The sequence below is a fragment of the Lathyrus oleraceus genome, chromosome 3 (genome assembly GCF_024323335.1).
Source record: "Lathyrus oleraceus cultivar Zhongwan6 chromosome 3, CAAS_Psat_ZW6_1.0, whole genome shotgun sequence".
In the NCBI taxonomy this organism is placed as follows: domain Eukaryota; kingdom Viridiplantae; phylum Streptophyta; class Magnoliopsida; order Fabales; family Fabaceae; genus Lathyrus; species Lathyrus oleraceus.
The window spans coordinates 523,011,901-523,026,089 of NC_066581.1; the positions used below are offsets into that span (position 1 = coordinate 523,011,901).

A 14,189-nucleotide genomic window follows, 5' to 3' on the forward strand; every position below is an offset into this window, starting at 1 on the left:
GATCTTAAGAATTATGCTTCAAGGACTATTGTCAATCTGGAAACGTTGTCGGTGTATACCTTATACGAGACTTGTGCTAGTGGTAATGGCATATTCCACCGACTCTTATAGGCATATCAATCATGCATCAAAGGTTTTGCTTTCTGTAAATCTATTATACAAATTGATGGTACATGATTGTACGGGAAATATAAAGGAACGCTATTGATGACAGTGACACAAGATGGAAAAACAACATTTTTTCAACCGCCTTTGTAAAAAACCTATAACCGCTTTAGTGAAAGCAACCTATTTTAGGTTATGGGCACTGTTTGAGATCAGACGTTCCAAATGGAGTTCAGTGTTACAATCTGGGAAGTTGTTCAGTAATGCTTCAATGAAATTCATTACAGAGGAAACTGCTAAAGATAACACATATGTGGTCACGGTGTTTGACCGTACTAAAGGTTGGTATAGTGTTCTTGAGTCAATGGATCACAACGAAGGCATACCAAGGGGACACTATCGAGTGGAACTAGATAGAGGTTGGTGCGATTGCGGAAAGTTCCAAGCCTTTTGTATGCCCTGCTCCAATGTCATAGCGACATGTTCAAATGTTCGACGGGATCCTTCCAACTTACTATCTGACGTTTACAAAGTCATAAACCTTTGTAATGTTTACAAAATTATATTTTCAGTGGTATCGAAGGAGGATTACGAGCCTACACATTATAGGGGCATTCTCTTGCAAAATAAATTAATGCGAAGAAAAAAAAGGCCGCCCAAACAACACCCGTATTCGAACCAAAATGGATACTACGAACAAAATGGTTAGATTATGTAGTTCATATCGCCAGCCTGGTCATAATCGTACTAACTGTCCCAATGTTGGAACATGCACAACAAGATAATTTTAATTGTAACTATTTTGCTTTATATTAAAAACAATATTCATTTCATATGATAAGCAGAACAAATACAATAATTAAACAACAACACAAGATACTACAACAAATAAAATAACATCACAAACAAATACAACACATAAACAACATAACTATTCGATTACAACCATCAAAACAATTTTGTAAGAAGTATACATCATCCTGTGAACGTCTTTGTCAGTTTTAATATTGACTCAAAAATTAACTTCTCCATTTTGGTTGAACGTCATATCAAACCATTGAATTCTTCCGATCCTTTCACCATCTGCAATATCTCCATCTAACCAACAGTTCAAGGTCTTGTTAAGATGTTCGAACGTATCTACATTCCAAAGTCGGATCTTCATTAGAGGCTGCATTACTGAAAAGATTAAATCAGAATTTCTCTTGTGAATATAAGAACACAAGTATGAATATGCAAACATTTTAAAGAAAATTGAAGCAGATTGAAGGAAAATAGAAGGATAGGTGATCCGCTGTCGCGCACGACTCAAAACGAGTAATTAGAAAACTGTAGTTTAGCGAAAGTGACAACTCGAGTATCGTATCACAAGGATTCTTGAATTACTATTAACCTACTGAAATTGATTGGAGGGGGGAGGGTTACGGTTTAGGGATCGATTAAGAAAACAAAGTAAACAAGTGATTAAAATAAGCGATTATAAAATAAGTCAATCTATTATTTTCGGTTTCCGTCTAATCACTGGTTTTTACCTACCAATTGCCTAAGCGGTTTCGATCTCTATTCAATTCAATATCGATTGACAAACGCAATAGATAAAAGACAGATTGGTATTCCTATATTTCGAATTAAACAAATAGATTAATACGATCATGAATTAAGCAAACACGATTTACAAATGCGATTTAATGACAAAGCGACGTAAACGACGATTAACAGTTAGGAATATAATCATACAAATTTAATCAAAATCATTCCATAAAATACAGACTAAGCAAATGAATTTTTATAGAATAAAATTGAAAGAGAAACGAAATTTAATTGATAAAATAAAAACCTCAAAGTGTTGGAAACTCGATTACAGTAGATCAACTATGGAAGATTAGTTCCTCATCATAATCGTACAAAGCAAAAAGTTTATCGTGAATAGTATGTGTGTGCTACAGTACCACGACTCCCCTCTTTTAACAAAATAAGGATTGCACTTATAACTCAAATTGGGTCGGAAAACATAAATTCGGCCCAAAAGAAATTATTTCCTAAAGTACGAAACTTCAACGAATTATGTGAGACTCCTGCACTCCAAATCAACTTTTGGCTTCAACACAAAAGTTGTAGCTCTTTCTCTTAACATTCCAATGCATATTAGAACGCGCAAAACGACATCCTGTAGTTCCAGTTATGATCCAGACATTGAACATGTATCAAATAACCGCTAAAACTGAAAACAACAAATGAAAATAGATTAAAGGCAAACATGAACTTAAATATAAAAACATAATAAAATAGTAAAATAAGCAAAATAAATTAGGAAAATGCATAAGTACAATTGTAGAAGAATGTGCATCAAAATGCACTAATCAAGAGGATAAGAAGTTGTGTGAAACATTATAGGAGGGAGATACTGTATTTATAATAGATGAGTGGTGGAGCAGTAGCCACATGTATTGACGCACAAATAGAAACACCATGCATGTGCCATTGCATGTGCCGCTTTCACATGGCCTACACATGCACGCATCATTGTTTGTGGCGCTAATGAATATAATTTTCAATGAATACGTCCATACCATTAGTGTCTATGTTCAATGAAAAATAGATACGTCAGTCCAACTGTCGCTTGGTTCATGAAAGATGATTATTCTGATAAATATTTTTAAAAAATATTATTTTAAAATTTTAATTGAAAAAAATGGATATTTGAAAAAAAAATCTAATAAAATGGTAAATTTTGATTTGACTCCATTGTAAGAAAAGTTGAATCTCATATCGTCGTTTTATCTTCACATATCGTCGTTTTACACGTCTGGCAACATTCCTCCCGAACGCAGCTCTTCCACAGTGCCAATAACAAGCCGATAGAAAATCACAAAAAACCCGTTTCAGCGATCAAACGCGTTTCAAATTTTCAATCCAACGCTAACGCTCGCGTGAATCGATTTTCCTCCCTTAATCGAAAAACGATAGAATCGAAGAGAAATCAAAGGTGAAAAAATCAAACAACCCTTTCAATTTCGATTACCGAAGCAAATCTAGAATCGCTTAACCAATGACGGAGGATAGTAACGTTAGGGTTTCTTCTTCAAATGAAGCACCCGCGGCCAACGAAGCTTCGCAAACACGACAGAGGTTGAAATTAGTTCTTTTTCGTGTTTTTTGTTGTTGTTGATTATGTGAAATTAGTTGGATCGTTTTTGGTTGTTGATTTCATTGTTTTTTTAATTAAATTAGGATCACTTGTATAGCTTAGTGTGAATGTTTTCACTTTTCAAATGATAAAAAGCTGAAATTGGTTTCTATCAGTGAAACGGGCGTTTTGTGCTTGAGCTTTTAGGGTTACATTGACGGAATGAGTGTATGTTTGGTTAGCTTTTGGAAGAGGCAAAAGAAATTTAGAGGTTGTAGAATTGATTTTGGAATGATTTTGAGGTGTTTGGTTTTTCTAAAGTAGAGTTGATTCTGCCTCCCGAATTGATTATACTTTAAGCTAGAATTTGTAGATTTTGAGTTTAAACTTGATTTTTACCTGTACAATTCAATTTTGCATATAGTTATCCAATCATTAATCACTTTACATTCAACTCATTTTTAACTAGACTCAATTTTTAATTTTACTGAATCAATTCACTCAATTATTATTTTTCAATGCAGAACCAAACATACACTTTTGGGTTACATTGATAGAATGAGTGTAGGTTTGGTTTAGCTTTTGGAAGAGCTGAAAACAATTCGTGTAGAATTGATTTTGAAATGATTTTGAGGTGTTTAGTTCTTCTAAATTCTTCCCCCAGAATTGATTCTACTTGAAGCTAGAATTTGTAGCTTTTGAGGTTAAGCGTGATTTTTATATTTAAATTTACTTTTCAACTCAATTTTGCATAAAGTTATCAAAAGATAAATCACTTTACATTCAATTCACTTTTAACCAGAATCAATTTTACATGATCAATTCACTCAAAGTCAATTTTTTTCACTGCAGAACCAAACATACATGCTAAGGAAAGTTGATTTTATTGATACTATGTATTGTGAGTTTTTATTTTTTATTTTTATTGAGTGTTATGATTTATGTGTAGAAAGAAGAGAAAGTGGGATCAACCGGCAGAGTCATTGTTACCTGCTGGAATGGCAGTCCCTGGAGTTCTTCCTCTGAACAATTCTGTGCCTCTTGGTGGGGTTGTATTTCCGGGTGTGACTTCAGCAATATCTGGTGCTCTTATGACAAATCCTTTGGCAGCCGCAGCTCTGCTTCAGCAGCAAAGCACGGTGGCGGCCCAAAAATTGAATCAAGTGAGACGTCTAATCCTTTGCAATGTTTGATGTGTTTGCTGGTGCCCTTTCTTGATTATATTGCTGCATCATTGTTTTCCTGTTTTAGTTTGTGGAAAAGCTAGTGTGCTGATGTTTGATGAAATTTCATCTAGGATTTTAATCTTGGTGCTTGAATGATATGTGTGTGATAAGGGAATTGCGAGGTTGTTGTGGGAACTGTGTCTTCTGTTGAAGTGCTAGTAATCCTCTCTAGTCTTTAATTATTTTAGGAGCTTACCTACACCACAATGAAATCGTGATAGTTTTTTGAAATGGAAAATTTTATGACATCTTGATATTGAAAGACACTTCAATGATTTGATTGTTCAACTTCTTATTCTTTGTAATTTTACCTTTTAAAGCACATTCTTCTTAGATTTGTGATATTGAATACTAGCTTGGTCAACCTATACTTCTCAGACCCAACTTGCAAGTCTGCAGAATATGCTTTGGGATGGTCTGAAATTGTTAACTTTTGCTCGTTACCTATGCGGCTGAAGCCATTGTTTCTCTCCCAGAAGTCTTTGCATTGTTTTATTATAGTTTTCTTTTGTAAATTGAATATTTTTTATCTTGATTGTGGGACAAACTTTTATGAAGCAAAAGATTCAAGATGAGTTGGTAATTGCTCGAGAAATCGTCATAAATGATGCAGAATCTTCTATTCGTTACAAATTGACAAAACGCCAGACACAAGAGGAGGTGATTTGTATAAGATCAATTGTACACCCTTTTAACTCCAAGCTTCTCTTAATTTTTATCTTGACGATCAATTTTCCTCTTCTTGCAGATCCAGAGGTGCACTGGTACTATAGTTATAACTAGGTTTGTAGGCCGTTTCAAGCATTTCTAAAGTCCTTCAAGTTTTCTTTACACCCCTGCAACTAATGTATATGCTGGCTGCTTTCACAGGGGCAAGTACCGACCGCCCAATGTGCCGCTTGATGGTGAAAAGCCGTTGTATCTCCACATCTCTGCAGGAGCTCATGTAAAAGCTGATACTTGTTTTTTTTTATATAGCACAATGATTGGGTTAAATAATCAGATTTAATTGGACATTTTTGTCCAATGCTTTATTTTCGCATAGAAGTAAACTCTTATTACTTCATAAAGTAATGTGGTCAGAACTCATATTTTGATTGGAAAACTTTGAGATAAATAATTAAATGAAATTTCATGTGAGTGAGTGATTTTTTAATTGAATTTGTTTGAAACAAATTGGTTTCTTATCCTTGAGAAGAGAATCATGTAGCTTTTTGTATCATCAGTCACGACACAGTAATAGATTAATGGTTGTGTTACATAGGAATGAATAACATAATTTTGTCTGCTTCTGATGACATGATATTATATTGCAGATAAAAGATACGGCAGAACGGATTTTAGTTGTTGATCGGGCTGCAGCAATGATTGAAGAAATTCTAAGGCCGGGGCAAAATTCACAGTCAATTTCTTCCGCCTCACCTTCACCTTTGGCTAATGGACTGAAGGTAGACATTCATTCATTACTAGCTTATATGTATAATGTGATGTGTTAATAACTAAAATGTATTGATGAATCAGGTACTGAGCACAAGTGTGTTTTTGGGCTTTGATGCTGACCCATCATGGAATATTGTTGCCCGTATACGTGGACCAAATGTGAGTCTTTCTCCACCTAATATATTTGCCTAATTATGTTGGACTTGATGTTTGTGCATGACTATAAGTGGACAGTCTGCTGCAATTATTTCCAGAGAGGACCATTTGAAGTTTCTCTTCTGTAATCTGTTCCTCTGTTGCCTTTTTGTGTCTCATGTTATGGTCATGTTATGATTCACGATAGCATCATATATTCATCATTTGTTTTTATTTTTTAGTTTTACAATTCTATCTTTTTGCTCACTAGGAGTATCGGTGTATGTATTTGTTTTAAAATTCTATTTGATGGTGGGAAAATACTTAGGTATACCTTAGGTTATTGATTTCCAAAGTATCGATTAGACAAGCAAAAAGAGAGGATGACTGATGATCAATTAGTGTTGTACCTGGCAAAGTGTTCTTTTGAAGTTGATTACTTTAGAAGTTTTTCTATGGAACAAAACTATTGTGTATTACTTAGATTAATTCTAAGACATTTTATTGGGGGAGGGACACACACACACATACAAAAGCAAAGCAAACTTGCCAAGTAACTATAAATTAGAGATTAAAGAGTAGAGACTGCACATTCGGTTATTTGCTCATCAATAAAACTAAAACTAGATTTACTTAGAAAAATACCTGGAGTTATGCTTATTAATTACCTCATCTAACATAATAAGTCTGACTTGACTTTTATTATTTATTGGATTGGTTGCCTTTATTGGTGGATATATATTAAAATAAATTCATGATGCTTAAATTGTGTATATTTGAAGTTGAGGTAATCTAATGTTTCAAGCTTCCTCTGACATCTCCGTACAATTTGGAGAATTTTTTTGGTGTTGGTGGTCGTTTGGATTTGAACGTGCAGGACCAGTATATAAATCACATTACCAATGAAACAGGAGTAACAGTAATACTGAGAGGACATGGTTCAGGAAATGATGAAGGGTCAAATGGAGAAGGTGCTTTCTTCATTTGCGAGATTCAAATTTTTGAAGGGAATTATATTTCAGCATAGCTTATTTTTGTGATATATGGTTTTCAATTTTATTGGTATTCTGGTTGCAGATGGACAACAGCCTATGCACCTGTTTTTGTCTAGTAACAATGCAAAAAGCCTTGAACAGGCCAAGTCCTTGGCGGAAAATCTTTTGGATACAATCAGTATGGAATGTGGTGCTTCGAGGTATTTAATTTTATATTTATCATAGGGTCTATAATGCGAACTAGGTTTTTTTCTTCCCAAAGTGGAAAATTTAGGAAATACTTTACTTTTCTCAAATATTAGTTCTTACCATTTAGAAAAAACCTTGTAGAAAATCCAAATTTTTACTATTTGATAGCTCATGGAACACAACTTACCTTTTGATATTTCCTATGCTGATATCAACATGACAACAATCCTTTTTCATTATGGAATTTTTAATATCATGTGTATTTTGAATATTACTTTGGTACCCTTTTGGAAATGGGGGCTAAATTATGCAATTATTAATATCACATGGGTATTTTGAAGTGAATTTGTAATATTTCTTTTGTATCTTCTGGAAAAGGGGTCTAAACATTAAATTTCTATACGCACATCCTAGACAGTAAGTTAAACTAGACAGATGTCAAATTGTCTATCGCTCAGGTGACTGGTGAGACTGTGAGAGGTTTTCACCTACGAAACAGTTGCTGCTTTAAAGGCGCTCTTTTCTCTTTTAGATGAGACATAAGTAGAAAATGAATATTCTAGGTTTTGTCTAAATCCCATACATTGAAGGCTTGCAAACATTTGTGGCTTTGAGGCTGACACCCATCAGCTTCTCCTCTGCACTTCACAGAATCTCATGAAGGGCCTCATAAATAATTTTTTTCATGAATATACATTCCCTTTGTTGTTACTTTCTATCTCAGGGACACACTTATATTATATTATCCTGCGTTTGGTAGTGCTCTGGTAAATCTGATTGGCAATCATCTTTTTCCATTGGCATTATTTAAACTATGTTACTTGGTTATTTTTAATGTTGGGTCCATGATATATTACTTAAAATTAGATTTCTTTGAGTTTTAGGAAATAATAACTTTCGATTTAACTGTCATAGGATTTCATCATGTAAAGCTTATAGTGCTGTTCCACCTCCACAGCCAGTATATACTGCTGTTCCACCTCCACAGCCAGTATATACGGCTGTTCCATCACCCCAGCAGGTTTATAGTGGTCCTACTGCCATTTCGCCCCTACAACAAGGTTATAGTGCTGTTCCACCCCCGCAGCAGTTGTTGGCTGGAGTTCAGAGTTTGGCAACAAGCACAGGCGTAACCACTACTTCAATGTCATTGACTGCAGTTTCGACACCAATTCCTCTAGCAAACGCGATTGGTTATACTCCTCCTTTAGTATCAGGTGGAACTAGTTATATTGGATATGGTGGAATATATCCTCAAGCTACCCCATTGCAACAAGTTGCCCTTGCCCTGAGGCACCCGCCTCCAGTTGCTTCAATAGTTGCTCCCACAACTTCCGGATCAAGCAGAGAATCGAAGTCAACCACAAGCTCTGATCATGAAAAAGAGGATAAACGGCCATCTCTGCGGAGAAAGTTTCAAGAATTACCAGTTGTTTCAAAGGGGACAAAACACAATCAGGTTATTACATCGCCATTGATAAAATCTTTTAATACATCATGTCATGAGTCATTGGGGGATATCATTCAATCCCTTTATTTATTGTTGTTTCTAGTAATTAGTAAGGCTGCAGTGAATAAAAAGAATTAGTATATGAGAAGTCTTGTTTAATACAAAGATATACTATTAATTGGATGTGGAAATTCAAATAATACTTTAAAACGCATGAAAGCAAAAATTAACTGACGCCAGGGCTGTAAATGAGGAGCACCATAAGGACGCAAAGGAAAAAAATTGTCATTCTAAATGGGTGGGAGTAACTTTTAAGAATCTTGAAATTACTCCGACAAGAAAATACTTTTGTGAACATGAACACTCTGATAGGTAACTTAGATAGTGTATGATTAACAGGGAATTGATAAGTGAAAGATTCATTCATTGAAAAGAAAAAATTGATACACAAGGCTGCTAACTACCATCTGAAGAGGCAACTCCCTTACAGCAAACTTGTTTAGTATACAACATGAACACACACCTCTATTGTGAACTTCCCTTTTATATTCTTCAGATTTTTCATTAGCAATGCCGATGCAGGTGAAGAATCTTTATGATTCACATTGCTATTGAAGAAACTTGTATGGATATATCAGTTTAAATAGATTCAGTGTTTCTTTTCTGCCGTTCTAGAGTTATTGAACATATTATTCATTATTACTGTTAAGAGTCCCACATCGGACAATATATGGCCTGAACATGTTTTTATAAATGGAGGCAGTCCTCACTCTACCAACCGGTTTTGTAGGGTTGAGTTAGGCCCAACCACATTTCTTAACAATTACTTTCTCTAGCGTAGTTATCTTTATTTTTTGGTTTTCAAAATGAAAGGTAGCAAAGTATTAAGATTGTGACCCAATAAAAATATTAGCAAACATCAAATGCTTCATAAAGGGAGGTCCGGTGCCTAGCATACATACCAGATCTGTGATTTTGCTCGAACTTTCCTTTTTACCGTAATAGAAGCAATTATTTGCTAACCTTTTATTATTCCTCTTTGTACCACTTTTCTTTCTCTGCTGATCACAGCCTTGGGTGTGGTTCTTATTTACTTGCATGATGCATTTTACATTTTCACTCAGCTGTAGTCTGTATGTTTGGGTGAATTGCCAATTGACAAAACAAAATAAATTAAACAAAACCACGAGCAAACAACCGCATAACTTCTATTCTTCTCTCTTTTTTAATGCATCTAGAGCTGTCTGTGGAGTGTGGGCACATTGACATTTTAAACAGAACTCTTAATTATTTTTTGTTCTCTTTATGTTTTTCTTTCTTTATCAAAGAAATAGTAGTACAAAACTTGTCTTGCAAATGCTCTTCATCTCTACCTCTGTATAATCTAAACCTATTATATTGTGCTGACTGTTGATGCTTAACATTCCAGGTATTTTCTGTGACCTTCTATGAAGCTAATATGCTGACACTGGACCTGTCTGTTGGGCCGTTGGTTTGAATGTTTGGCAGGGTTTTCAGTTTTGGAGAGTTTGCTCGTGGCTTTACTGTATATGCCCTTGCTAGTCCAAATGTTATTCCGTTTTTTCTTTTCATTGGTAAAGTTGCTGCAAAAGGAGTTGTGGCAAGCTTGTGCTTTGCCCTCCAGTCCTTCATATGTTGACTCCAAAAGGAAAAAAAAACCTGATAAGAAAAGTAATTTGACCTAAAATAATGAAAAAGAATAAATTTTTTAAAATATGGGATAAGTATTGGTAAGGGTTCAAATACTTTCAGGGACATTTCTAAAATGATCATTAATGTCACTTTAATTAATAATAGAAGGATAGTGTGTCAGTTAATCCTGCCTTATATTGTTTTGCATTGTTTTCTTCATTAATTTTTTTTCACTGTTCAGTCTCAATTGACTTGTAGCTTGGTGTATTGGTTCACTTGGTAAAATATCTGATTGAGAAGTTGTTTGCATTTTTGTTTTGTTCCACTCTAACTCAATTGCAGGGATTGGAACTTCTAAAACCTAATGAACGATATGATGACTTGGTTGTGAGGAATATATCGAATATGCCTGCTCCTAAGAAGTTGATCCAGCCGTCGTCCAATGGAATTCAACCGCCCCCACCAAGAACTATGCCTCCACCGCCTCCTCCAAAAAGAGCTATGCCCCCGCCACCCCCTCCACCTAAATTTTATGATTCAACTGAAGTTAAAGTACAAGACAGGAGCAATAATTCATGGAAGACAAAACCTGATGCAGTTCCTGGTTAGCATTGAACTTACTTTTACTAAATTGAGTAGTTTTAATATTGTTTTGATGTCATTCTGTGATCTCTCTATAATTTGTAATATGTATGAGACAATTATTCTGCTTCTAAGTCTTTAATTGACTTTGCAATGCTTTCTTTATTGGCCACCCTTTTAGATTTACATGTTAATTTATTTATTTCAGAAACTTTGGTCAAGCTAATGGAATATGGTGACGACGACGACGATGATGATCTAGACGATTCAAATGAGGAAATTCTTCCCCGCCCCACCAAAGCAATTGGGGCTCAAAAGCCTTTTTGGGCTTTATGATCTATGTAGTGTGGATTGGGGCTCAAAAGCCTTTTTGGGCTTTATGATCTATGTAGTGTGGATGTCAGAGACATAAGTTATGTAAATAAGCAGTTGTTTAGGTTGAGATTTAGCCATTTCATCAATTCTTGCTGATCACTGGTTACAGCTACTCTTTCTCAGTGCAATGGCGGGTTTGAGCACGATTTCAGGAGAAAAAGTAGTTGGTTGTTGAGTAGCACATTCTCATCTGCATTCCAGATCATCTGTTGTAGTTGTCCTAATTAAAGTAAGCATATACACCGGTAGTTGTTTTTAGTATAGTTGGCTACCAATGTGATGTAACGGTGCCATGATAAGGGGTTGAGTACTGGTTTTTGCTTCTCCTTTTTTTTAGTTGACTAACTCTTCAAACTGTGCCGACTGATGAGGAAATTGTAGCTCCCAGTTTGTCTAACCTGTTTGTATTTCCATCCTCCTATTGGGTTAACATTTCTTCTGTTCTCACAAATCAACACAAATTTCTGATTTCTTTTCTACATCTGTTGCTTATGGTTTTGTTGAAAATGACACATTTCTATACCATCAATTCACCATATTTCAAGTAATGATAGAAATATTTGCTTTTCCTTCAAGTTTTTATTTTTAGGTTGATTTTAACATTGGTGGGGCTGCCAATTGATAAAAGCATAAATATGCAGTTTCCAATTGGTCCGTTCAAGAAAAGACTATTTGCGCGCCATGGTTTGGAATTTGCACAGATTTCAAAATTTAGTAACAGTTTTAGTAGTAATAAATTCAGGTGCTTGTCGTGATTCACTGTTGGAGAAACAGTAAAGAAATCTCAATTTTTAGCTAGCAAATGGTTTCTTGCAAAATATTAGGATCGACTAACATGTTTCCAAATGCTATTCCGATTGGGGTTAGGGCATTGAATATATTAGGGATGACAAATGGGTAATGTTTGTCTCTTTTAGGGCCGTTTCGTAAAAGCTTGAAGAATGGGGTGGAGTAGGGTGGGTATAGTTGATAGATTTTTTTTCTGCCATCCCCCAATTAAATTTGACAGTGTCCCCCATACGAATGAAAATACATTACTTTGAAAAGTCACTTCACTTATTTTTAAAATTTATGATTCAAGTGGATTTTTGAAAATTCTGGACGATATTGGAAATTTTAAAAATATGTTTTTTATTGTAAAAGTCAAAAAATGGGATTTTGTATAGAAAATTTCAAGATTTTCGGTATTAAAGCTTTCAGTTTTACCATAAATTTTAAAATTTTCGGCACAAAATTTCATTTTCGATACGAACACAATTGTCGGTGCAATCACGACCATCCAAAACTGTCGGTAAAATTCTGAATGTTCAAAATTTTACAAATAACACTACGGAAAATTTCACTTTGGTTGAAATTTCCAGTATCAATCAGTAAATTTCAAAATTACGGAATTATTTGGAACATATTTGTGAAATTTTTGATATATCGAAAATTTAAAATATACTATCGGAAATTTTGTATGTACTGAAAATTTCATTTTTGTCTACGGGAAATTTCAAACGTAAATTTCATTCAAATTTCAAGGTGGGATAGGTTTTGGCAATATAAAAATACGGGTGTGCCAAGTTTAGTTGAGAGGGTGTCAAGTTAAATGCTTCATAATTAAGGGTGCAGACCTAAAATCTTGACTCGTCCCACAAAAAATGAAGGCGGGGCGAGCCTGTGGACACAATAGTTTTTAGAAATTTTTACCTCATGCTCCTACTGTTATACCTATATCCCTATAGTTTATTTAAAATGTCGATTTTACCCTTGCATGTTTTGAATTAATTTATCATTTTACTTTTTATTATTTATTTTAGACTTTTGAAAATTAAACTCTTTCACATCCGCTCCGGAAGACTTTGAAAATGACTTCCAATATGTTTTTTTTTCTTACCAGCTAACTTTACAAAAGATATCTGGTTTATATCTAAATAAGTTCCGGAAGACTTGCTAAAAGAATTCTGATTTTGTCTAAAAAGTGTAGTGTACCATAACACTTTCCAAATGTGTTTCGATTTATATGGTTTTGTGTATCAAAACACTTACAGACAAGATATTTGGTTTATGATTTTTGCGTATCGGAACACTTTTATTAAGATGTCCAGTTTCCTTTGTTCATTTTCTTTTACAATTTTTTTATGTTGCAGGTATGAAAATTCCTCCACAAATATGTGATAAAAACCAAATATGTGTAGATACTTCTGATGTATTTTCAACTACTCAAAGATTTGGTACACGAGAAGAGGTGATAAGGTGGATTAAAGAGGGTTGAATCTGCAATAAAGTAACTGTTATTATCACTCGTTCAGATACTGAAACAGTCAAGAGAGAGAAGTAACAAAATAACATTTGATTGTGATAAATGTGGAAAATACAAGGAGATTGATAGTGGAACACAAAGTGTGACAAAAAAATGTGGATGTCCATTCAAAACCAGGTTGACTTTAGCGAAAGATGAGTTTGGATGGAAGGTTGATGTAAAATGTGGAGTTTATAACCATGATTTATCTGATAGATTAGAAGGTCATTTCTTTGTTGGTAGGTTGATAACATATGTGAAGCAACATGTTGTTGATTTGACAACGTATTGCTTTCCTTGCAAGAGCGAGATCTGGAGAATGTTACCCGGATCACGTAAATATATAAGCATAAGAGTATGATAGAAAAAGAGATAAGAGGTCCTGGAAGTGAGATACAATATTTGTTTAAGCTTATTGTTGGTTCTAGGTGTTGGCAGCAATTTTGGTAAAACCTAGAGTGTTCACAAGTTGTCACAAGGGTTGTCTTGACATAAGATAACATGTTCCTGCAGGGTGTTTAAAATGTGATTGTGCAGGATTTTACTGAGATGTCAGACCCGATGTCATGACATATGTATACAGAACATTCAAGTTTGAATGTTATGTATTGTGTGATTGCGCTTTTTA

General features: G+C 34.6%; 1 protein-coding gene across 3 annotated transcripts; it reads left to right on the top strand.

Moving 5' to 3' along the window:
* The first annotated feature begins 2,881 nt into the window (after positions 1 to 2,881).
* On the top strand, positions 2,882 to 11,756 carry LOC127128630 (protein RIK). Of its 3 annotated transcripts, none has more exons than XM_051057996.1 (12): positions 2,884 to 3,234; positions 4,182 to 4,395; positions 5,017 to 5,118; positions 5,207 to 5,241; positions 5,329 to 5,404; positions 5,775 to 5,906; positions 5,980 to 6,057; positions 6,911 to 7,004; positions 7,111 to 7,228; positions 8,133 to 8,676; positions 10,663 to 10,924; positions 11,111 to 11,756. In XM_051057996.1, the coding sequence occupies exons 1-12, from the start codon at positions 3,155 to 3,157 to the stop codon at positions 11,236 to 11,238; spliced, it is 1,863 nt and encodes a 620-aa protein (XP_050913953.1). In that variant the 5' UTR covers positions 2,884 to 3,154; the 3' UTR covers positions 11,239 to 11,756. The 3 variants fall into 3 exon arrangements, with proteins under 3 accessions (XP_050913955.1, XP_050913953.1, XP_050913954.1); XM_051057997.1 differs by having other exon boundaries at positions 5,023 to 5,118; XM_051057998.1 differs by lacking the exons at positions 10,663 to 10,924; positions 11,111 to 11,756 and adding an exon at positions 10,097 to 10,392 and having other exon boundaries at positions 2,882 to 3,234.
* Positions 11,757 to 14,189: the final 2,433 nt, after the last annotated feature.

Bases quoted from the DNA above. Each gene is read 5' to 3' on its own strand.
- LOC127128630 (XM_051057996.1), top strand. From the start codon at position 3,155: ATGACGGAGGATAGTAACGTTAGGGTTTCTTCTTCAAATGAAGCACCC. The intron at 5,405-5,774 runs GTAAAAGCTGAT...ATTATATTGCAG, and splicing joins ACATCTCTGCAGGAGCTCAT to ATAAAAGATACGGCAGAACG. The intron at 5,907-5,979 runs GTAGACATTCAT...TTGATGAATCAG, and splicing joins CTTTGGCTAATGGACTGAAG to GTACTGAGCACAAGTGTGTT.